We start from the raw sequence: 24,976 nt of genomic DNA on the forward strand, positions 1-24,976 counted from the left end.
TGGGAAGATGGGTGCATCATCGCGGCGCAAAAATCGTGATCGTTTGAATTCAAGAATCATGGCGAAGGTAAGACTAACGATAAGTTTCGTTTGGAAAGGAGAACGACAACGTTCCTCTTTCCAGCCACGATCTTCCGTATTATCAGAATAAATAACGTTGCGTTGAAGATTGGTCGACGCGTGTCACCGGAGTAAAAAATTAATATTTAGTTTTGTGTACGTAAGTGGTGGGGATAGAAAGATAGACGGCGCTACCGTCGACACGGGGTTCCGGGGGTAGAATCTGCCACTGATTCAGTTGGATTCAGTGCCGTTTCGACAGCGACTAGAGGCGATAGCTGTTTGCGTTCGTCCTGTGTCCTGGTGTCACACGCTGTCGAAACGTTTATCCCGTGTCGCATTATCGCCTAACACCTGTCGGTAGTTGAACTCGGTGAGTGGTATTTTTGCCATATTTCCCGTTAATTTGCCAATAACTCTAAGTCTTTCAGTTACATGGATCAGTAAACGGTTGTGCCCTTATTTGTATCCTTATACATATATTATATGTATACTTGGATATGAAATAAAGTTCCCTCTTTTTTTATTCTTCCACTTAGATTGAAGTACATCTGGAGTACTAATTAATAATATTCTAGTATTATCTAGTACAAATACAATAGGTTCTCTTCCATTAGATAGATATTTTTGTTCCATTTCACTGAAAAGAACCCAAACATCACAAAGTAGAAACGTTTCAAATACATTCACAACGCGTTTTCTAAAGCGTGACGTCTTCTTCGAGATCAATTATTTGTCCCAGTACGAATCAAAAAGTCCTTTCCCATTTTGTAATGCAAGGCTGTGTTATCGAGATATAAATATTTAAACGAGGAAATGGACGCGCAGCCGCATGGTCAGCTGGTTGGAATGTAAATGATGTTCGCCAAAAGTCTCACGAACAAACTTTAATTAATTATATCTACATATACAACGAATTACATATATGTATAACGATTTCAAATTCTGAAATGGTAAATGATTCTTCGATTTCTTTTTACGGACAGAATTGACTCTGAAGAAAAATTCCACAAATTGATACTTACTCGAAATAAATCCTTGGGCGAATTTACATCTCACAGGAAATTAATTAATAGTAAACCTAGACAGCGTAGTATACCGAGGATAGTGGCGAATTAAAAGATATCTAGGGATCGCGTTCACGGTTGTTACATCGTCGGTAGAGAAAATCATCTTTTCGAACGGCCTCGCGCCAAGTACACGGAATGACTTTAATCCTGGAGGTTTATCGCGGTCGGTGCCTCGAGGGGTGTGCGGTTTTCCGTCTGCTTCTAAGGTCGAACGTTTTCTCGAGAAGACGGTTTCCTTTCGTTACGAGAATCCTCAACTTTCCGAGATATTGCGCTTTCTCCTCGTAACTACTCGCTTCCCTCGTTTCCTTCGCCTCCAGCTTCTTTTTCGCTTTGTCTTTTTATTTCTCCGTCGTTGCTCTCTCACAGCTCCATTCTTATTTCGCTCGCATTCTCTCCCTTCCGGGTCATGAATTTTCTTCTCACGGATCACTATACGCGTTGCACGCGTTTGCATCCCTAAGCTATGTTTCACGACGTCGTTTCAACACTTAACACTTTGTGGTTGCGTTTCATAAAAGGTCCCTGTATTTCTGTTCGTGCTCATGTATTCTTCAAGGTACAAGCAACCAAAACTTGCATCCATTTCATAGATATTACAAATCGACACACTAACTTTTTTACCTTTTTGTAATTATTAGCTCTGGCGTTCTTGTGATCGTCAAAACGAACACAAAACGTTATTAAAAATCCACCGACTCTTCACGCAACGGGAAGAAGTTTGCCTTTCGCAGAAACGCAACAGCTGCGAGAAAAGTTTTTCTCGCGGAATCAGAGTTGAAAGCCGGCGCTACGTCTTGTTAAATCGAATCGAATTTCCCGCCTATACTGGAAAACAAGCCTTCTCTCGTTAAACTACTTTCTCCCCTCGGTACAGCGACTCTAGATCGAAGTACATAGACACTGTGCGAAACTTGTTGCGAAGCTGAATTTTCCATTCATTTCTATTGAGTTGTGACACACATACAACGTGCAAAGAGTTCGATAGTTATCGTTGCATGAATAAATTTTCTCAGCCCACAAAAGTGGGGAAAGGTTTTAGAAAGAAAACTTTTTATTGAATAACGTTGCAAAATCCTTATTGCACGCTTACAGATGAAACTTTCACGATGCAAACGAGACGTGAAATAGATTTTGCTATTATTCGTTACCCTTAGCGAGATCAGAATGAAAAGTAATAATTAATGGTAATGAGCTACCGACGACGGAAACCTTTTTAACGAATGCTTCTAATAGAAATGTAATACTACGAGAAGCTTTTTTTATTCCATTACATGGTACGGTCCTTTCTTCTTCTGAAAGCTTGCAGACTCCCGTTGCAATGCGCGGTTAACGCGTCTGGCCAGACGCTTCTACTTGCGGTGCTGTTTGAAACTATTGACGGTACTATGGCATTAACTCTTTAAACATGTTGGAACGATTCGGGAGATATTAACGCAAGCGAGAAAAGAGAAAAACCCGCAAAGTAGGAAATAACGAATAATGGTTGTATTGTCTTCGAAAAGTAAAAAATAAATCTTCAAAAGGTGATTTCTGTTTTCGGTTCGACTCGTGCGAATTAAACTCGTTGTATGATATTTCGAGGCTCGACATTTTGCGTGTACGTATATTAGCAGAGCATCGATCGCAAACGAAATAAAAACAACGATTATAAAATGACTTCGTTAAATCGAAGCAGAGTTCATTATATGGGAATCGTATAAGCGTAACTTTCCGCGTTACGCGCCGTCTCGTTTCGTGCGATAATTGAATCCGAGCTAGCAATGGGGCGGTCAATGTTGCTGCGCGATGAAAGTTGATGAAAAACCTTCGAAATGCACGATAGCCTTGAACTTTGAAAGTTTCAAATGTCGCGTAGAATATTACAGCCTCGAAGGATGTCGAGAGTTTCCGGTTTCCTATTCGAGAACTCTTCGGACATTTTCGTCGAGGCAAATCTCAGCACTTCTTACGTTTCTTTAGTTAGTTTCAATGGTTGCTACTGAAGGTTCGTTTTGCAGGGATTAACATCTTTGTAAGCTGCTGGATATCGTAACGTAGGTGGACTTTTGAAACCTTTCGCGACAACTTCTTTTTATTTTACATTATATTCGTGAAATAGTTTTCAGGATAAAAACGGTGTATTAGAGACGGTGTAAAGAAATATTCTTATCGGATCGATGAAAAAATTAGCATAAGAAAAGCAAAAGTCAATGATTTCCAACAGGCACGAAGCGAAGAATAAAATGTTGAGACGGGTGCTGTTCTCCATAGTTGTCCGACCATAACGCGACAATTCCACTGATGGGACACTCCGGACCGTGTAGCGACGGGGCGTTTCAGTTGAAGCAACAAGCGAGACTTTGTTCGGTTAGCGCTGGATAAAAAAGTAATTGAATCGACAATTACATTAGATTATTAATGGATAAATGCAATTGGCCATTAACCTCATTGATTCCAGTAGTCATAGCTGATCGTAATTGTTGCAATTCAATTAAACACGTTCGTCTATCGCCAACTCTAGGGAAAGATTAGCCAATTTTTGATTGATTAATTTGGTAGTTGGTTCGGGATGTTGGTACACAATCATCGCCAGTGTGAACTCGCTTGGGCCATAACCGCAGCCTAATATCTCGTGCAGGTTAACCTCACCGGGAAGTCCGGTTACACAGAGCTGGATTTGGAAGAAGAACTCTGCAAACGCGCAATCGATAGAATGGTGTCGAGTTCCCTCCATTCGAGTATCGGCGGTTTCCCTTTGCCCTACCCGACAGTGTCGTTCGTTTGGATTGAACCCAACGATTACGAGAGGAGAGAGAGCTCCAGTCACGAACGAAGTAGGAAAAAGGCGGAAAGAGCGTTGACGATTCCCTTGGGGTCGACGAAGCTACAAATTTTCTCCGTTTTTCTCTTGCTGTTCCTTCGGTCCCTCGCACGTACGGAAGACAAACGATCGATGCTCGTCTTCCGTCCTCGAGTCCCGAGATTTTTAAACGAGATTCGAAACGAAAAATTCAAGTCCCTAGGGTCGCGTTCCAGTAAGGATCCCCGACATTCTTATTTAATACACGTATTTCTACTTCGATTAATAATTAAGTTTCTAACGTTTCTTGAGAAGAGTCGTGATCGATCCATCGTTTACGACGACGCGTAAATAAATTATTATTTCTTAGGAATGGTTACATGGCTGAATAGTAGTTTTCTTTCAGAAAAAAAAAGATGCCAGTGGTATCATAATCACGACCAATCTTTCGAACAGTTCCATCGAGCGTGTAGATCCCAGCCGCGACAAACTTTTCCAATAAACGGGCTTTAGGATCTTTGGCGAGCGACAAAGAGGAAGAACCGCAGCTCAAACGAGAGCGAACTCGAACAGGTCGGTGTAGAAATAGATCGGCCAACGTCACATGTTCCCGCCTTTGATCGTTTCACGGTAAATCGACCAACCGTTACAAGCTCGCGCTCACGAATGGCCCGGCGCGGCGTGACTCGATCGCGCGTCTCTTTATCCACGTTTTCTGCAAAATTATACATGCGAACGCGACCTTTTTTCCCCTTGAAACTATTTTTCATTCGGTGCTTCGACGTTTAGCCAATGCTTGGTTTTAATAACTCTCGAGAATGAGTTGATTTCCTGTAAGAACTGAGAGCCAGAACTGATCTTTTCTACACGCCAATTCCGAGCTTCGATAGATATTTTTCGATGCTACCGAAGGGTTTTTAAATAAAGAAGGCTAACGAGTAAGGACTTGTTTGCGATAGATCGCTGTCGGACGGTGATCAAGTTCGATCGGTAAACAGACGACTATCTTTCGACCGTCGCGTGTTAAATTCGAAGCTCCGAATTTAAATTCTGGCTCGCTAGACCGCCTCTCTCGCCTGAATTCATTGTCCATTCCCGTGAACCTCCTACGCGGCCAACGAAGGCGTTGGTTCATTCGTTTGGTCGGTCGCTCGGGTGGAAACGGGACGCTCGGTCGTCCCGTGGCCCGTGGCCCGTGGCCTCCCTCCATCCGTGAAATCACGGATCCTAATAAACTCGCGATGAAAAACAGATTTTAATTATAGAAGCCTCGCTTACCAATTTCACCACCCTTTCGCGCGCCCAACTAAAGTTCAAATGGCCTTTTCACGGCCCTTTGGTCGATCAACGAACGGCAGCCGTTTAGTGTATCGATACCGTCACTGTGCGACACCGAACGACGCCATACCGTTGCCTTCCCCAGAGCCGATAATATGGCAAATGGAGACTGATTTGCAAACAACGTGATATTTATTCGGCAATAACATACGCGAAATACAAATACGGATAAAGAGAACAGAAACCTGTATAGATTCCCGTGTTCATTGTTCGAACGAATAATACACCAGCAGAAAGAATGATTGCTCGCTAACGATGAATCGAAATAGCTGTTATTTCATTCGTTCGGTCGAATGAAAAGAACTTCGCTTCTATTTTGAGCAAATCTTTCGAAACAGACCACCGTCACTGCTTACAACCCCCGACTCAAGTAGAACAGCGAGCAATGGTCAGACACGGCAGCCAAGCTCTACCCTATACTACGCTTATCCCGATGAAACTTTCAACTTTCATAATCGGTTTCCTCCAAGCTTCGTCTCGTAAAACGCCACATTTCTCATTTACCTCTGCACGAGAAATCTGAGCGCAGTAGCAACCGTAATGACCTTCCGTCTTCCTCCTCTTACAGGAGTAGAAGCTTTTTCTTCTTCTTGTACGTTCCACTCTGCGTTCGATAAAATCGCTAATAAGAGAACTGCCAGCGTCACGGCACGAAGCAGAGACTATATCGAGATGTGCGTCGAGAGGTATTTGGCCCCTCCGTTTCTTCGTCGAAATGGATTGTTCCACGGGTAGATGGGCGGTACACAATTCGGTTGTACGACGGGGGAGACGTTTACGACACTCGGCGGATCTGCTTGCCAGGGGGTCCCATGAAAAATGCGGGCTAGATAAAAACGCGACCCGCTTGTCAAAATACGAGTAATTATTTTGCGGTTTCTCCGCTGGGAGGAACCCGAGAGGACTCATCAATTATTCTGCGTACATGCGACACGATCTGTCGCGACTTTCCTCTTCGCAAACACGATTTACTCGTTGAAACTCGTTAAATGACAATGATCACAGTATCGAACGAAAACAATCGATAACCTTTCGTTGAAACGCGTTGTATTAATTTTAACAAACAAGTCCACGGAGTTATATTTTCAATTTACCAGGGAACGCGAAATTCAAATAAAGTTTTATGGAGGAAGAATTTATTGTGCGTGTCGCTCGGTTCGGGGAAATTTCGTTAAAGGTAGAATTCAATTATCCGGTTTTTGCGAGCCGAACGAAACGTTTGATCTACCTTCGCGTTTACAAAAGCTCGAAAGAGACAGGAAAGGAAAGTTTCGTTCTTTTACCGGTTTGCACTGCGTAAACTGTAAACACAGTTTCGACTTTGTAAATGCTAAAATTGTAGATACGAAAAGAAAGTTATATATGGGATTTCTCGCGTTGCGTTAAGTTTCCACGCGATAAAGGTACTCGCGCGGTGCGCGTGGCAAAGGATACTGCAGTAGCGAGTAATTTAGGACGCGGCTGCGTTTCGCGTTTCTCGGTTTCGCGTGCTGGCTGAACGTTCGATGCAATTTGAGCGGAGGTTCGTTAGACTCCTTTGTAGAAATCGGTGGCGGTGGCGGCGGCGGCAGCGGCGGTGACGTCGCAGGTAACTAGAGCTAGCTGCTGGCATACGTATACATTATTTTGTTGCGCGGCAAGGGTAGCTGGTTCGAGCGAGATTGCGCTATCGAGCTCTCCTGCACGGTATTTCGGTTTCCCTCGTGTTGCGTGCGAATAAAAGCTCGACGCCGAACGTCGGAACGACGAATACCTGACCGTCGCGTGATACGGGAATTACGGTCGTCGATTCCCAGGAAATCCGCGTGAGTTGATTTTCAAACTGTTCGATCCTTTTAAAGAATACCTTTTAAACAGAGATGGGCACACTTCGCAATAACAGCAAAAAATAAATCCTTTTTTACTAAACATTCATCGAGTAAAAGCTATACAATTTCTGATACGTGATTTCATCGGAATTATATAATCATCTCGTGTTTCGCATTGAATGCCAGTTTATCCAACTAACCATCGGACCGAACAAACGTTGCGAGTGAATCGTTACGAAAACTTTTCTATCCTATTCGAATGAAATTCTACGCGAGTCTCTCGCGCAACACGTCCCTGCTCTTCCTCGATTTAACGCTCCAATTTTAAACGCGTTTGGCGCTCCGTTGCGTAGATAACGCGTGATAAACTCGGGTAAACCGTTAGACATTGACTAGATCGGATTAACGATTCCGACGCCGACGCCGACGCCGACACCAACGAGACATTCCTCGTAAAAGTGCGCAATTTCTGCACCCTGGGGTACCTCGTTTCGAGTTTATCACGTTCGTGAATTTTCATGGGAAGCAGGGACCAACTTCGCCTAATGCAAGGGTCTATTCAAGCCAGAGATGAGCTGGACTTTCGTCATTCTTTTATCTAAACGTGAATTGCGACCATCCACGATGCAGTCTGTAAAAGATTGCTCCTGATTTATGTACAAGAAACTGCATAATTCCATCTAAAAAAGCGAGTGTAAGCGCGTATTGCCCTGTGCATTTTCGGTGCACCAGTTGCGAGGAAACAATTATATCATCCACGGATATCCCCCATTGTAAGATTTACCCTTTGCTCCGTCTAAACTTTTTCGCAATCAACTACACCTTGACTGTGTTTCCAGAAATGCCCCGTACAATATCTCTTGATAAAGAAAAAAAATAGAGAATAAACAAGCGTCAAGAGCAGAGAAAAAATACGAATACCGGTAACACAAAAACACGGCGTCCCTTTGATAATATGGCCGCGAGCTATATAGATTGACTAGATAAAGAGATAAATATGCATGCGATGAACGTGCGTGTACGTCATGGTACAAAGTATTGTTATGCCTTTGTTACGCAACTTTAAACGAAAGTCTACGTTTCGCTGTTATTTATATGATAAATTTTTGATTCGAGAGGGATCACTAATTACCCCAAAAGTAATTCAACGGTTAATATGTAAGGAGAACGCTTCGCATACGGTGCAGAAATGAAATAGCGAACGGAATACACGGGTGTTCTACGAAGGTCTTTGTTCGCTTCCATCAAACGCGTGCCGTGACGTCGTTCGCGTGGTTGTAATAAAGTAGGGTATTTTTATTCCGACAATAACAACGCTCAACTTTTGTGCAGAAACTGAGTGAACAGAAAAACGGCAGCCTCTACAAATAGAACCGAGATTGAGAATTCGATTGAAATACATGCTACCGTTTCAGAGAGATTCGCTTTCAACAAGTGGTTCGAACTATTAGCCCGCACGAAACCTAGCAAACGTGGATACATATAAACTGACGTTGCGCATTCTCTAGCGAGCAGGAGGAAAATAGAGACTCCTGTCCCGTTAAATTGAATTTTTCTTGCTTCCCGACAGGTCAAACTTCACCTCGACTATTTTACGATTTTACGATACCGCGATGCAAACCTGTACTCGAAGAGGATCGTTGAAAATGTCTTGTACAAAGAGAAAGAAATGAAAAATAACGTATTATAACGTATTATAACGTTTCTTGTAAAGAAACTTGTTCGCCAGAAACGTTAGACGTCGTGCAATCCAACGCAGCGTCTCGTCAAGGGACGAACATAACGATCGAACATCGCGAGTTCGAATGCCTAGACGGTCCAAGATCCCGCATTTCAAATTTGCTTCCAGCAATTTTCGCGCTCGTAAATTGAGTCTGAATTCCAGTGGGTTCCCTTCTCTTCCTTCTTCCAGGCGATTCAATAAATATGTACGTACATCACCGGTACGTGTACGTGTAAAAATTTTCTAACCCGCTATTGCAGCGAGTTCTATTTCATCTTCTAGAAAAAGAAAAAAATTAAACATTTCTTTCTTTCGTGGTATTAATATCGTCGTAGCTGTAACATTTTTTTAATTTTCCTCTCGATCAATGTCTTTAAATTAAGTCTTTTCTTTTCTGTTAGATTTACAATTGTTTGCTGAAAGTTTCGTCTGTTAAAAAGGGTAAAATTCGATACGCTCTAAACGGATACGTGGCAAAGTTTTGCAATAGCGTTGCCAACTTTTTTCAAGTGTTGTTTAACCTCTGTTTCCAAGTGCAAAAGATTAAGGATGGGAGAGGGAGAGAAAGGGGACGGCAGAACTTGATCGCGCATGTAAATTTGTTTAGGGAAGGAGGTGGCACCGAAGGGTACGTGCAGCAAGCAAAGTCGAGCAGCGCGTATGTAGCGAGTTCAAGTAGACATCGACTCCAAATGTTCCCGGAAATTAGCTGTCATGTGTTGTTAGCTCTTCGATGAATTTTCGTGTAAACGCCAACGAAGCGAGGAGATGAGTGGTTCCTCTTCCGTGGTTTGACCAAACATCAGATAAGACTTACCAAACGTTCGAAGATTGAAATTACCCTAAGGATTTCGCGTTGAAACGATATTGCTTCCCAACAATTTTGAAAACAAAGATAGAGAATAACGGTTTGTTTTAAAAACATCCTTGTATCTCCAGCATTTCTCAAGACAGCACTAAGGGTCGAACTTGTGGAAAAATACGAATTCCGTATCTCTTGTCGTTTTACAAGCTCGTAAAGGTTCGTTAAAATCGAGAGACAGATATGAGAAAAATTCTGTTCTAAATAAAAAAATAACAAAACGAAACAAAAGATACGTACAACTTCTGATCCGTTATTTGTTCAATGAAAATTGCAATTCGCGTTTTAAATGAAATAATGTTTCTCGTTGAATGGATGAAAGCTTATCCGATTAAATCTCTATACAGAGTTTTATTCGTCGCGTATTCTGCGAATAAAATACCACGGAACTCCGTAAGGGAGGAGGCGTTTCGCGGATGTTGTTTGTCGAGGCGCAGTTGCGCAACGAGAGTCTAAGAAATCGAGGAACAAGTCCAGCTACCACAAGCCTTCACTCAAAGAAAAATAGTAACGAGTTAGCATCGGTGTCGTCAGGCGGCCGTTGTGTGGCTATAATTTACAAGTGAGCGCGACGGAAGTTCGTTCTTATTTATAGAAAGATTCAATTTCCCGATGCGTGCTCGAGCGGATCAAACACAACTGGCTCTTTCTTTTCACGCGGACTTCCGTATTCCTCTTACCCCCTTTGTCTGACCGTTTCGCGAACAATCGCTCCTCATATGGAAAACAAAAGTTTGGTTTACTGTGTGAGTTTTGTCCCATTTAACGTAATCGCGATACATCTTCAGATTTCTAAAAAATTTCAATTTTTCTACCGTTGGAAAACCACCCTTATTACCGACAAAATTTCATTTCATCTAAGCGAGATAAAAATTGTTTCTTCTAAAGTGATCGTCCTGCGATCCTTCTCATTCATCGAACAAGGAAACTACGCCTCCAGGAAAGGGTAACGAAGCGAAATCTATCTACCAGCGTATAGTCGACGAAGCGAACGAACAGCTTAGCAAAGCTTGTCGCAAGATAAATCTGTGTAAACGTTATCTGGGTAGAATGAGCGCGACCACCAAGCCTTCCTTACGAACACGCGCACTGCGCAAGCACATTCACTCCCTCTTAATCACTTTGTCTTATATATAGTGTGACAGATTGTAGGGAGAAAGTTTTTTTTATCTTATTCAATTATTGACGACTTATTAACGAGGCAACGGCGAAGTTCCTTGTGGCGCAGGAAAAACTGGCACGTAATACGGAAGAAACCTCGCGATTGGTCTAATTTTGTTACTTTCACGAACTGCCGAGTAACGCGATGCGCTTGAAATTGTCACCGCGCATTTATCCCTGTTAATTTTCCTATTATGATCCTGTTTTACGGTTTTTCTTGCGTCTAGATATATACATATACTGCTCGACCCACGCGCTGCAAGGAAGCATCGGTGCTGTAACGTATGTAGGAAGGCACGCCAAGGATTCGTAAGCGTGGACGCATTCATCATCTTCACTCGCAAACGACTTTTTCACAAACAAAACGAACAACGGATTTATACGGACGGATCCGTAGCTGTAAGTACTCTACGACTGTTTTAACGCAGCTAAAATTCCTCGAAGACGTTCCGCTTTAGTTTCTTATAACGAACTACGAATGTGCTTGAATTACCAACAAAATTTCAAGCATTATACATATATTATGTTGTATATTCTAGAATTTGAAACCCATCTCAGCAGTGGTTCGGAGAGATACAAAAACAAATGGCGAGAGTTTGCATAAACATCTGCCCTATTCGAGCTTATTCCCAAGTTACGGTCATCCCTGTACTCCAACAATCCTTAACCACGAACCAAGCTATGTAGTATAGTTTAGTATCCTACTAAACTGTCTGTGTAGAATGTCCGATAGCTACTCGTTTTACTTAATGGAAAGTTAACAAGGTCATCTTGTCAATTTCTCGAATAATCGATCGCATGCATTATTTAAAAAAGTTCCATCGAATGTTGTACATTGCGTCTGATTTATGCATGATATTTCAGCCGAGAGTAGCCAAACAGTTCTCGAACGAACTTGTTACTCGGGCTGCTTGTTCTTTAAATTCAAATCCATCGGATTTGGATCGTCGAGACCACTCGAAAGTTTTTGTTTATTCAACACCCGATCACTTCGACATGATTATTCAATACGCTATAAGTGAAAGAAGGGTAAGCTATCCAAAGTGAAGAGGAAGGAAGGTAAATTTTAAATAAAGAATGCAAGTTAAAGAAGGATAGAGAGATAGATTTCTTTTCCATTGTTTTTTTTTTCTCTCCGATCCATCGCTGTATAAGGATACAATATAATTTTCCCTTGGACGGTTTTGGGATAAGTGGCACGTTGTCCCTCGCACTCATCTCATCCAAAGTTTCCCTGCTACGCGGCAAGATCCTTTGGGACAATATTTTCATCCTTTAGGCAATGCAACGTCGAGTTGCCTGGCTTGTTTGACGCGTCCAAGCTTATTCTACACAATCAATCCTACGACACGAGACTACGAGGCATCGACAGCCAACCATTCACGAGGGTGCATTGTTTATGTTAGGAGTCGGCAATTTACTACCCCATGTAGCCTGTCGGATATTATTGTACGTTCTGCGAAAAGCGAATCCTCTTTAAATGAATCTCACGGCAGAATCAGGGAATTTTTTCTTTAATATGCATAGAGTAGCATTAACGCGACGCAATCCACGCGTGGATTAATTTGAATATTTGGGATACTTTGGAAAATGATCTCAACATACGTTGACGGTACCAGATAGTGGTACATAGAGTATACATATGTACATAGCGAGCACATTCCGCTAGACGATACAAACGGTAAACGGTATATTCCACGCAATGAGTTTCTTCGAACCGAAACTAACCGACGTGCAACTTTGAACACGCTTTTACAAAGACGATGGAAGTCAGCTTATCCGACTTAAACGCAATTTCAACGGTAGTGCGCTCGAGGAGAGATCGAGGAACCAGTGATTCGTAGTTGAGAGGACTCGTTTCGACCAGCGAAAGAAGACGAATCGTTTCGAGTCGAAGCAGTCGATAGGTCGCCTTCGGTGGTTTATCGGTGAGATTCCGCGAGAGTTGCTCTTGCGTCCATGATACGAAAACGCGATGCATCCAGTCTGCAAAGTTTCTCCTTTCGCGCGAACAACTCGCAAACACAGATTCGGGCCGCAAACTATTATAATACAGTCGATACAGTATGACATCGAAACAATACTACTACTTATACCCCGACATGGGAAACAATTTCTACCCAAACGTTATAAATGATTTTTACGTTCGGACACGCGAAACTGTTTCGATCTGCGTCGATAAAACGACACCTCTTTTCTGATCAAATCAGCAAAGGACGCTAGATTACGAGTAGGCGCATGCCAGGGTTCTCGTTGTCCATCTTGAACGCGATACGCGATCCTCTTGACGTCTTTCATTGTTCCGGTTTACGAGCTTTCATAACGCTGCCTACGAGTTACGAGCACACGAGTATTTTTCAACTGGCAGCTAGAAAAGCAATATCCGTGCTGTCTTTGTCCGTTTCTTTCTGCCGTATACCGTTGGTGATTTCGTCGATTGTTCGCGAACACCGTTTGCTCCTCCGTTTTGTATAAAATTCTCTCTGAAATTGCAGCTTGCGAATAATAATAAAAATGACAGCGAGTAGGCGTGTGAGCAGAGCAGACGGTTGTGGTCCTCTTCGAATGAACCGTCGTTTTCGATACCTCCCTAATTGTTCCACTCCTGTTCATATTTGAATTGCGTATAAAATCTTGTTACCCGTTTTGCTATTAATCCTGTCGATACATTTTAATATTAACCGAACGAAATAATGCTAGTAAATTGACGTCCCACTTTATTAATAACGCTCCAACGGATAAAATATCAGCAATTTCATTCGATACGATCTAATAACCAGTTGTAAAGCTGCCTCAGTTTTCAGGCCATATTATATGGAAGGTATATTTTGAAAGTTTCGTGTCATAAGAGAATTACGTACACTTGCCAATTAGTAGCATCACGCGGCAGGTGTTGCCGTGGAAGTCGGCGGTTATTCGACGGGCGGCCTTTAATTGGACCGCGATTTACCGAAGCAGTCCCTGTCGGGGCAGGTCGAACCGAAAACGATAGAACGCGGTATCGTTCGGCCGTGTCGCACATCGCGCAGTTTCTGTCGACGAACACGCGATCAGCACGGCCATCGCGACCTGTACTGGTATGTGCGGTTTGCGGCTTCAGCGACCGAAACGCTAATTAGCTTCGCACGCGGTCGTCCTGGCGGATAACGCCGACCAGAGTCCGATAACAAGCTGTAGCTTTTTGCTCTCGTTTGCTGTTATTCCGAATACACCCCTCTGTGTGGGTTGGAAATGTCGAAAAGTTCACCTGCTGCCCGTACGAAATAAATAATATAAAACAGAGAGTATAAATAACTGCAGAATTAGGCCTGGAGGTGAAATAGAATTCGTTTCCGACCGGGGAGATATTCCAGACGTCAGTTCTTTGCGTGAAACTCGAAACCAGAAGAGAAATCGTAATCGGGATCGAAATCATATGCAGAGAAGGTAAATTGCTACGTTTCGTGTATCGCTGGATAGAGAAAACATATAAGAGCACGCAACCGCGATTCCCCGTTCAATGAAACACACCACTCTACAACCGCGAACCGCGAAAACATTTAGCATCGATAACGAGTTTAACCGGACACGCTAATGTTTAACGTAATTCCGCCTAAATTGCACATCCCGCGAGAGTTTTCCATAAGCAGCAAGATTGTTTCCAGCGACCAGCTGCGGGATACGCGGTTGTTTCGGATGCACAGTGATCAGGAACGTTGGTTTACCAGGCTAAAATCCAACGCAAGTACAAGTAACGAGTAATGGTCAGACACTGGCTTTACCAAGGCTGAATAACGGCTCGATATACAATTTCGATCAAATTTTGCACACGTGTAGACAACTTTCTCATTTAAAGAACAAGCTACTTACATATATCAAGCTCTGGTTTGTGCACTGTTCGACGAATTTTTTGACCTAACATCTACGGAAATAGGGTCAAAAAAAGAAGCTAGTCAATCACAAGATTCTAACGAGTACCTCCGTATCTCGTCGACATTGACGCGAGTAGCTTGTACGTTTTTCAACGGTTAGGAACACCGATGTAGACGTTGAACGGACGAACCGATTGGTCCCGCAAAAGGAGCGTTCCAGCATCCGACGTCGACAGCGACGACGCCTCGATTGAAACGACGAAAGCGACTCCAGCACGGTGTTACTATCAATTGATACCGCGGCGCGTTAAAGTTCGTATTTCTTGACCCAGATCCTTGTTTCCACGCAGACGGCTTTAATTCCCTGGTGTTAGGTGAAACGCGTTTCGATCGATTATAGCGCTCGCTGCGACGCTTTCAAAGCAGTCTCTTTTGTTTGCTCTTCAACCTCGTATCGTCGCCCGCGAAACGAATATAATCCCAATGTCGACGGATAAAGAAATAATTGAACCCAGTGCTACTACCCGTTGCAGCGTACAAAACACGCGTCAAACTATTCTCGACGCGAATGGTTCGTTCAGCTCTGTTGGAAACGCGAGACGCTGGTTACTTTCTTCCATTCCATTGTACTCTGTAGAGATGACTCGTTTTAGAGAGAACGCACGCCTAACACGAGCGAAAATGAACTGAACTTTGGCAAATTTTAGCAAATAGGAGTTATTGCTACATTTGCTCCGCTACTCTGTCATCTTTTCGAAACTGTAAAACATGGAACAACAGTGGAGTTGCACGCGACTCGAATAGTTTTAGTCAGTTCGCAGCGTTCTCAAGCGATTACAAGCCATTTTTCAATCCTTAACGATCGCGATGTATATAGAATTTTCGACCAACCTTTTCATACCGTTCCCATCTTACCCCGCTTTCCTCGATATAAATGAAATTAATGAGTTTTAACGAACACCAATAATTACGGCGTTTCGTCCTAGATCCGCTGAAGGGCTCTTCCGCGAAGAAACGATATGATTTTCGATGCTCGTTAAAATCCATCAATTTCATTCGGAAATTCGGTAGAAAACCTTTGGAAAGCATTACTTCAAATTAATCTGTGAATTTAAATGAAACATTTCAAACAATTTTCGTGCCGGCTAGACCATCCGAAAAGAAACAAAGGAGGATAGGAATATCGTCTCTGATAAACGGTTGCAGCAGCGAGAGGGTTAATCGTTCGACTCGTATTTCATGGAAACAAGCTAATTCTTGATTCCGTGATCGTTCACGATTGTCTCGTTCATCCTAGGTATTTCTCCACCGGCGAAAGCCACGGATTGTCTGAGTCTGTTATCTTCCTTCGTCTCCTTTCGTAACGGAGGTATATCTGCTGGGAAACTATGGTCGAAATCCTTCTGGCAGTCATCGCTCATCGCGACGGATAACGAAGCTTCCTTATTGCTGGTCACGCAAACGCGTTTGCGAGTCTCGTGCACCGGCTCGAATCGAGCGCGTTTTTCACAAAGATTTATCATTCTTTCGATTATACACTTGAAATTTTAGCAACCTAGCGTCACGTTAAAAAAAAAAACCTCCCCGAGGGAAAGCAAAAAGATCGAGCGTAATATTGATCGATCGCGATAGCTAATTCTTGTTCCGAACGTAATCTCGGTGTCGCTAATCTATCGAAAATTTCCTTAAGGAGCATCAACTCGGACGCGGTCGTAGAGATTCGATCGCGATCGCTGGACGGAAACGGAACGTCCTTGCCTCGTGGGTGGCAAGTCGAAGGAAAATCGAATTATCGTCGAATCGAGTCGGATCAGTCCAGAGGAGAGAAGCAAACGTAGCAGAAGGAGCAGAGATAGAAGAAAACAGAAGCGGAGTAGAGTAGGGTGTGGCTAGTTCTCGGGGGTAACGGAGGAAATAAAAGAAGAGGATATTAGGTTTGTAGAAGAGGCGGTTGGTCGGGTGGTCGGGGTGGCTGGGTTTCAGACGACCACCGAGCTAACCGGCTGCTGTCAGCCAATGCCTTCCTGAGGTGGTGGCGTGTTCGCGCTCCCTTTTCTCGAGTTTCAAGTCGAGACATGGCCGATCTCGAGAGGATCAGATTGGTGGTGCTGGGCGGTGCTGGCGTTGGGAAAAGCGCGATCATACGGCGATTGCTCGGCCAAGGATTCAACGAGAGATATAGGCCTACAGTCGAGGATCTCTATTCGAGAGAATGCGTTCTGGGAACCCTGACGCTCAAGGTCGACCTTCTGGATACCGCTGGTAAGCTGCAAACTTTTCATCGCGCCTAGACAAACAGAATTTTATTCTATGAATTTTACTACGAATAAAAGCATCTTCGATTTCAGGCGATTTGCAGTTTCCAGCTATGAGGAGATTGAGCATAGCCACGGCGCACGCGTTTCTTCTGGTCTACGCTACAACCTCGTTACCAAGCTTCGAATGCGTCAAGCAATGCTTCGAAGAAGTCAGAGAACAGCGACCCGATTTCCAGGTACCGATCTGTCTAGGCAATCTGGCTTTGCAGAGGGATAAGTGTGAGTTAAAGGTAGCGACGGAAGCTTAACGTTTCTGATCCTTTCTCGATGCCGTTCGACAGGAAGTACCGATCGTAATTGCCGGAAACAAGCTGGACCTTGCACCAACGCGGCGAGAGGTGGCCATCGAGGACGTGAGCGAATGGGTATTTTGCAAATTGCCGAAGCTCCGAGCAAAGGTGATGGAATGTTCCGCCAAGGACGATTACAATATCAAAGACGTCTTCAGATGTTTCGTCGCCCTGTCCAGAATCGTGCAGAAGAACAACGCTGGCGAGTCTGACGAATCGGGCCTTAGACGAAGATGTTCCGCGTACGGATCTCGCAGGTATTTCAACTCTTTCGCACCGATCACTCCTTGTTTGCCTCTAGAGGAATGCCATGACTATTCGAGGACCGATCCCGCGATACCAGACAGTTGTAGCTCCATACTCGCCTCTCCGTCAGCAATTCAAATTATCCTTTCGATTCGATTTGATAATTTCAATTTCGAGTTTCGCAACTCCGTTAATTGCGAGCTATTGTAACCAAAAACAAGGAATTCCCGATAACACGAAGCAGTTACTTCACACCTTTGAACGTGTCGTGTAACAACGTAGTTTAATATGCAAAAGTTATCGCGTACGCGAACGCAATTTCGATGTCCGGTCGCACTTGCTACGTATAAAAATCGATTCGTGTTTCCTTCGAGTTAAATTGCTTCTCGACGCGCCACTGTTTCCGGGGAATTTGCGCGAAAACTAAATTTCCATCGGTTCGGTCTGTGTCCTCACAGAATAAAAGGAGAATGAAAGCATCGGTCGGTTCCCCGGAGGCTCACTCGATTAAAGAGTTACGTCACCTTTGTGGCGAAAAAGAGAAACGAAAATAATGTTTGTTTTAATAAAAGAATGGGTCGAAAAAGATTTGATTTTGGAGCAATTTGACTGCCTGGTACCTCCACAGCCCTTTGCATTCCATGATTTTTCACTGGAATATGTTGATTAAATCGGTAGGTCTGGTAGCCCACACGGCAGAACAGGGAGCGCCGGTGGACACGGTGGGAATTCCCAGCAAACAGTCGCGGCACAAGGTTCGAACGTCGTGGCTGTTACAGAGGAGACGAAGAGCAAACCGCGCAGTCGAAGTTTGATCAGACGCGCTTCGCGGAAAACGAAGCAGCAAATCAGGGACGCTCACACGGACGACTGCAACATCTCGTAATTTAATCATCGTTCCTCCCGATCCCATCCTTCGTCTGTCGACAGCCGGTAATAAAATCGGTAAGATCGAACAGGCTCGATGGCAACGCGATCGATCGCGCGGCCGAAACTCTATACGCGAGACGGTGGTAGCGGGAATACTAGAGGCGGAAACGCATCGTTGCCGTGTTACTTGAACGCACAAGACGTAATTGCTATATATCCGCTTTGCTTCTGAATCGTCCTGTAAATTATCATTGTTTCATTATTTAAAGATAAACATGGGAACCCTCGATAGGAATAACGATCTCAATTATTTTCGTATTGCCAAACATCTTGTACATGATTTCGCAAAGGTTTCGTGCGTTCACGTGGCGTGATAATTTGTTTCCGTTTGAATCGTAAAATTTGGTAGAAACACCTCGAACACCTTAAACACCGTTTTGTAAAATGTTCGTTTGTTTTTTCTGAGAGAGACGCGATTTTGCTCGAGTCCTTTCTACCAAACGTCAAAGACTCGTTGGCCGGACGGTCTCCGCCATCGTTCGACCGCTTCACGTATAGACTTTACGTATGGTATTACGAGCGAACCGTTTTAATTTTCACAGAATTTACTCAGCTCGCTTCGAAAAAAAAGGGGAATGAGATATTGAGCGCGAACGATGGTCGGAACGAATAATTCCCGTTCCGTTCAGTTTTCGCAAATATTTATTTCAATCAAGACCGACTCGTGCAAATTTTTGCAAGCATGAAAATATTTGTATTTCGGCAAGTATGCACACGTCTCGTATACGTATGCGTGTAGTGCGTGTAGGTAAGGACAATTATAGTTTTGGGAAATGTACCTGTACCGGCAATCTGTCTGGAACACGTTGCGTTTCATAGTTGTTAGGCTAGCTTAGGGATGGGGAACCTTTCAACGTACGAAAGGATATCACTTCAGGTGGTACCTTGTACGACCAGACGCTTGTGTACAATCAACTTCGCCAAAAGTTATACAGAGATACACACCTACATATATATAAATTAACGTCATAATTTACATCCATACTGTTAACAGATAGAGATTCATTCTTATACATTTCACATCAAATTTCAAAAATTTTATTCGGTATTAAGTGAAACTTGGAAATAAGTCTGCTAAGGTTTCCTTTCCCTGTGCACTCCAAAATAGTTTTGAAATGCAACGTCGGCGTCGTACCACCAGATACGCAGCAAACCGTACAAAACAAAAGAACCTTGCAGTTTGATATAATAATATCTGGATCCAAAGCGAGCAGCATATCAATTTTTATAATTCCATATACAATTTAATTAAATCTATTTTTCGACCCGTCTTTTGTACACGCACATGCTTGCAAAGGGCGTTGATGTATGTATTTGTCAGCGAAACTTAGGTGACCGTATTCATTCGTTGAGATCGAAACGTATGAGAGCAACGGGGCTAGTAAAAAATGTTTCTGTGCTTGACGAGTGAAACGAAAGCGAGAGATGATTCAGCAATTGCGCGATATATTATCGACACCTTTTCCAACAAATAAAAGCGTGAAAAATTCCGCGATCCAATGTGAAAAAATTCAAATTCGTTTCATTAGAAACAATAGTCGAGTAGTAATCCAATCCAATCGAATCGAATCCAAAATAGAGACACAAAGCTACCTACGGAAGCGAGTCGCTGGAATTGTGGCAAACGGAACGCAACGAATGCGTCGATCTCTCTACCTAACTCAAACCTATACACGTTCAACCGCATACTCGACCAATCGATTGTTCCATGCCAATATGCGCTCGCATTTTTTCCCTTACATTTCACACTCTTTTTTTCACTTTTATTTCCCTATTCGAATAACGATTTGTCATCGGTTCGCCGAGTTGCATTCGCTCGTCGACGTACATACAGAGTGTGAAACGAATTATCATTGCAAGAAATAATTTCCATTTAAAAATGTATGCGATAGAGTACAATTTAGACCTAATCTGACTACACTGTATCACAAATGTTTGCCTCCGACCCCTCTCTTTCTGAGTCCTCTTCAGAAATAACTAATTCAAAGTCCATAATTAGAAAAGTATTTAATATAAAGATTAGTATTCATTTTTCTCGTCGTTTCGTACAGCTTTAAGTAAGCTTTCAAAGTAGATCGACGATCGTTTGTTCGATCTTGATAAACGTGAAATTTAAAATGGACCGAATGTGTCTCGACGAATTATCCTGTCCGTCCTCTTCTACGCGTTACTTCGTTGGTCCCATCGAGCGAATCGGAGTTTTGTCGATCGAACGACTTGGTATCGAGGTTCACATTTTCTAGACCAATAATATCGATACGCGTATGCGATAGCAAGATTATTAAAAGTCAAGTAATTTTTGTAAAAAATAATATTTCAGTCAAAGGTTTCAGCCCTGTGATGAAGACATTTATTTTCAGGCCACGCGGGCCATAGTTCAGGATGTTGAATGCAGGAATGAAGAACAGTCATCCGAATGTACGAGCTTAATAATAATCGTGTAACTCGATCCCGAGTCGCTGAAGATTCAAATAGCTACGATTGCCGAGATGTAATACATACGCATACGCGTGCACATACATACACACACCAGACCAATTTTACTAAATATTTTGTGACTGTCTGTTTGTCTAAACTGTAAACACCAAAGTAATTATCTGTACCCTGTAAGAATAACATATCTCTTCATCGATTTCGAGAACGTACGTAAATCCATTTCTCCCGCTGAATAATTCGTAATGCGTTGAGTAAGGGTAGAAGAAAAACTAGAAAAACAAAAAAAAGATATTTTTATTACTGAAAATTAAAATCTTGTTTCTTCCTATTTTAATCTAGCGTACATGTAGTCGTATCGTACGCAAGTGTATCGACGTGCCATTATTTGTTAACATGTATAGTATCGTGTTTCGTATTAACGTATCACTGTGGCTACGCAACAACCCAAATCGTGGAACGATTGCTGCATGTCGCGTCTACGGAAGCAAAGAATACAAATCAATGCGTTATCAAATGAATCAAGCTAGTCGCTCCCGATACCATGAAATTCCGTAAATTGTATAAACAAATACAATTAACTGTAAATAATGCTTCTTGAACGTATTCCGCGAATAGCAACACGAGGAAGAAGCAAATAGATTCTGAAACGACTAGCCAATGCCCCTGCTTCTTCTGCATTATAAATTTAAAATATATTATTGTTTGTTGTTTATGCTGTTCTTGTTATTATTTCACGTTACAACAAAATAAAGCTAAAGCCTCATAAAGAGATCGTAGTGACGTTAGAATTTGTATCCGAATTGCATCCATTGTCCGTTCCATAGAATAAATACTTAAAGTGTTGAACGTAAGGCTGACAGTGTTCTCCTTTAGCAAAGGCCGTTGTATTGTGTAACCGTACGTTCCGCTGTTCAAAGAATTTGAAAACCGAATGAAACAAAGTTGCATCTTCGGTTGCTTTTGCCGCTTCTAAGAATTTTCGGGCGGAGACTTGATCAACCATTCCAACGGATCTAATGTATCTGAAATAGGAAACGCAAGAGTCCGTTAAAGGTGTTCCCTCTACAAACTATTTTCTTTGAGAGTATTAGCGATATCAAATAATTTGTAACACTTCTGGGAGAACATTTACCGTAACGCCGGCAAGATATGGCCCTTCGAGAGGAGGACCTCGATTATTTCTTCGTGGGCATTTCCTAATCGTTTAAGCATATCCAAAGCAAGCTGGTGTGCAGCCGGATATAGGTTTTCCAAAGAGAGTAACAGGCACGCCAAAGGTTTTGAATCAGCAACCACGTGATATTGTAGCAACTGATGAAGCTGATAGTACGCTTTGCGTTGTACCAACGTTGTGATAATTAACTCGTGTAAATAATGCTGCACGGGTATTCCATGTTCTGCCAACGATCTAAAACAAACGTCGAACCGAAAGATGTTTTTAATTTTCTTCTCTCATTTTATGTTTTATCGATTAGACAAACACCTGATGTATTCGAGGAGAACCCATATGATCATTTTCGGTTCGATTGTATCTTCGGGAAACTTTGACAATATATAACTGTACGTGTCGCTTTGATCAAGCAAGAGCTTGTACTTATAATTTTCTACTACAGTGCCAATGTTTTTCACGTTACTTTGTAAAGGAGTGCCCATCTAGTCGAAACAAAGTGAACGTTGATACAAAAGGAACAAAGTTCAACAAACGTACAAAAAGACACGTCACCTGACTTTGTATTTCGCTTTCCAAGTAATTCCTGTACACGGAATTCAACTTGTCGAATACAGTTGGCATATCCATTAAACTAACAGGTAATTGCATCATGAAATTTTGCAACACCTGTATTAAAGCTTGCTTCGCGTTCGACCGTTGCATTAAAAATTCGACCAGCAACACTTTGTCCGTGATAAGCTTCACCAATACATCCAACTGCAGTTCAACGTACCTGATCGATAAACGTAATCGAGTAAGTTTCCTGTGTTTCTGCACTCTTCAGTTTCTGTTTTCCTCTCTTTAGATTAAAGTACCTTACGATGTCGCGAACTACTAGATTGGAACAATCGGAATTTAATAGACCTACCTACCATAGGCAACCCAATTTGACATCTATGACTATGTTTGGCTGAAAAACCACCCAATTTGGTGAATCTGTTGAACATTGAGGAAAAACGTGTATTACGAACAGAAAATGTTAACTGATCATTTTTGCAAGGATACACAATTGGCAAGGCTGATACGTTTGTTCCGATAAAGTTGTGCCTGGAACTTTTAGATTGTACGGTTTTATCGATTTCGCCGGTGCCACGCTAGTATGATGCATTACAGTGCCGTCGCTCACGCCCGATAACATGATATCGAAAATCATTGAAGTCTAAAAGATTATTTAGTTTCATACAGCGGACAATTCATATTAGCGATTCTATAGTTTCTAAACTCACTTTTGAAGCTTGATGATGAACAATAATAAGATTATCTACAACGTTGATAGCAAATCGACCACTGACGTCGAGCTTCAAAACGTGACTTCTTTTAATTGTTGTCATCCTATATGAATGATACATGAAATGCAAGTACACACAGATATTAAAGAAAACTTGCTTGTATAAAGTTAGTAAAACTCATTTTAATTCTAGGATAAAACCTAAAAATTAAAATGGCTTTTAACACGTACTTATGAACAGTGTATACGTATACAGAAGCAGCGCCCGTCGAACGATTAGCACCTGGCTGATGGCGCAACAAAATAATACAGGGTGTTCCATATAGGACTGCCAGAGCTACATCTCTTTCCGAAACTGCTGGTTTGCCTGGTTTCGTTGTACTAGGCTCCACTAAAGCAATTTCATCATGGGGCAGTGTATACTTTTCCGGCACATTGGCAATTGCTAATAACTGATTAAGCTAAACTTGTGAACGTCTTACTTTCAAATTTTGTTAACTTATGGAGATTCCCCAATGTTACATGTAATGCCTGCATTTGATTTCCTGCTGTACCAGATGATAACAATACTAACTGACTTTGTGGACAATAAACAAACCAATTTACACCTAAACTTAAACATTTTATAGCTCTAACACTTCGTTTCTCAGGATTCACCTAATACAACAAAAAATACTTATATGTGTATGTTTACCAAGCAATATAAGTCTTAAAAATAATGGTTTATGCTCTTACTTGAAACAATTCAACTCCATAATCAGTGACAAGCAATATTTCATTTCCATGTGTCCAAACAAATCCCAAAATAGTGGCATTCTTTCCTTTACATGGCTGTGAATATTCTATATTGTCTAATCCAATGGTAGGAGAATAGTTGACAAATTCGACAGAAGTGTTTGAGCGTTGTATAGCGAGTATATTCATATCAGGAGAAAACTTAATGGAAATAACTGGACCCTTGTCTTCCATTCGAAAATTTATACTTTGATTAGGTCCTTTAACTAATACGCCTGCAACACCTCCCGATCGAACGGCAAACACCTGAATGCGAACAGTTCGTTATTGTTTCTTTCTGATAATTGAGCTTTATGTAAAACGCAAGTAAGTAAACATCTAACATCCTAACCTGTTGTTTCGAGTCGTCAAAGAAAACATTAGTAAGACAGCTGACCGATTCAAATTTAATTGGATCAGAAGACAGTTCCAAGTAATAATCATCGTCGGCATCTTGACTGGCAGTTGCCATATCTCACCGTTAATTTCCTACTGATTATTTAATATTTTACAAAAATTCTCTCAAACTCCAAGTGACACTAGTAGAGTTGAGCTTTTCTTCTATTTGCAGTGCGTTATTGCATTAGTACAATACACTAGTTAGGTGACTTGTTTTATACTAGTGGCGCCATCGGTGGCAAAATGCCCAAGTTTGTAACGAAAATAGTTGACACTGGTTCTGTATGATGGCGCCATCGATTACTTTAAATCGATTTTTTTATTTATCATAAATGCATAATTAATACGATTCTTTGCTGTATAACACTACAGTGTATTAGTTGATATGTTAATTGTTCGTTGTTATGAATAGTTATTTAATCCAGAAATAATTATCGACCCTTTAGTTAGTGACATCATCTAGTAGTAACAACAGAAACTATTTTCATTA

General features: G+C 42.1%; 2 protein-coding genes across 3 annotated transcripts; one reads left to right on the plus strand and one right to left on the minus strand.

The window, feature by feature from the left end:
- The first annotated feature begins 312 nt into the window (after positions 1–312).
- Positions 313–21,647, plus strand: LOC128885994 (GTP-binding protein Di-Ras2). Of its 2 annotated transcripts, none has more exons than XM_054140479.1 (5): positions 313–433; positions 16,346–16,917; positions 17,004–17,149; positions 17,255–17,520; positions 18,188–21,647. In XM_054140479.1, the coding sequence occupies exons 2-5, from the start codon at positions 16,731–16,733 to the stop codon at positions 18,393–18,395; spliced, it is 807 nt and encodes a 268-aa protein (XP_053996454.1). In that variant the 5' UTR covers positions 313–433; positions 16,346–16,730; the 3' UTR covers positions 18,396–21,647. The 2 variants fall into 2 exon arrangements, with proteins under 2 accessions (XP_053996454.1, XP_053996453.1); XM_054140478.1 differs by lacking the exon at positions 313–433 and adding an exon at positions 11,002–11,203.
- LOC128885982 (regulator of MON1-CCZ1 complex) lies at positions 21,152–24,669 on the minus strand. The gene is made up of 11 exons (XM_054140447.1): positions 24,440–24,669; positions 24,049–24,354; positions 23,796–23,970; positions 23,545–23,704; positions 23,312–23,417; positions 23,091–23,244; positions 22,958–23,021; positions 22,599–22,818; positions 22,359–22,528; positions 22,008–22,283; positions 21,152–21,897 (listed from the first exon to the last, which is right to left on the minus strand). Exons 1-11 carry the CDS (start codon positions 24,557–24,559, stop codon positions 21,636–21,638), a joined length of 2,013 nt encoding a protein of 670 aa, XP_053996422.1. The 5' UTR covers positions 24,560–24,669; the 3' UTR covers positions 21,152–21,635.
- Between the last annotated feature and the right edge of the window lie 307 nt (positions 24,670–24,976).

Source organism: Hylaeus anthracinus, unplaced genomic scaffold (assembly GCF_026225885.1).
Source record: "Hylaeus anthracinus isolate JK02 unplaced genomic scaffold, UHH_iyHylAnth1.0_haploid 11982, whole genome shotgun sequence".
Lineage (NCBI taxonomy): Eukaryota > Metazoa > Arthropoda > Insecta > Hymenoptera > Colletidae > Hylaeus > Hylaeus anthracinus.

Bases quoted from the DNA above. Each gene is read 5' to 3' on its own strand.
- LOC128885994 (XM_054140479.1), top strand. From the start codon at position 16,731: ATGGCCGATCTCGAGAGGATCAGATTGGTGGTGCTGGGCGGTGCTGGC. The intron at 16,918-17,003 runs GTAAGCTGCAAA...CTTCGATTTCAG, and splicing joins CGACCTTCTGGATACCGCTG to GCGATTTGCAGTTTCCAGCT. The intron at 17,150-17,254 runs GTACCGATCTGT...GCCGTTCGACAG, and splicing joins AACAGCGACCCGATTTCCAG to GAAGTACCGATCGTAATTGC.
- LOC128885982 (XM_054140447.1), bottom strand. From the start codon at position 24,559: ATGGCAACTGCCAGTCAAGATGCCGACGATGATTATTACTTGGAACTG. The intron at 23,971-24,048 runs GTAAGAGCATAA...TTGTTGTATTAG, and splicing joins ATGGAGTTGAATTGTTTCAA to GTGAATCCTGAGAAACGAAG. The intron at 23,418-23,544 runs GTACGTGTTAAA...TCATTCATATAG, and splicing joins TACGTATACACTGTTCATAA to GATGACAACAATTAAAAGAA.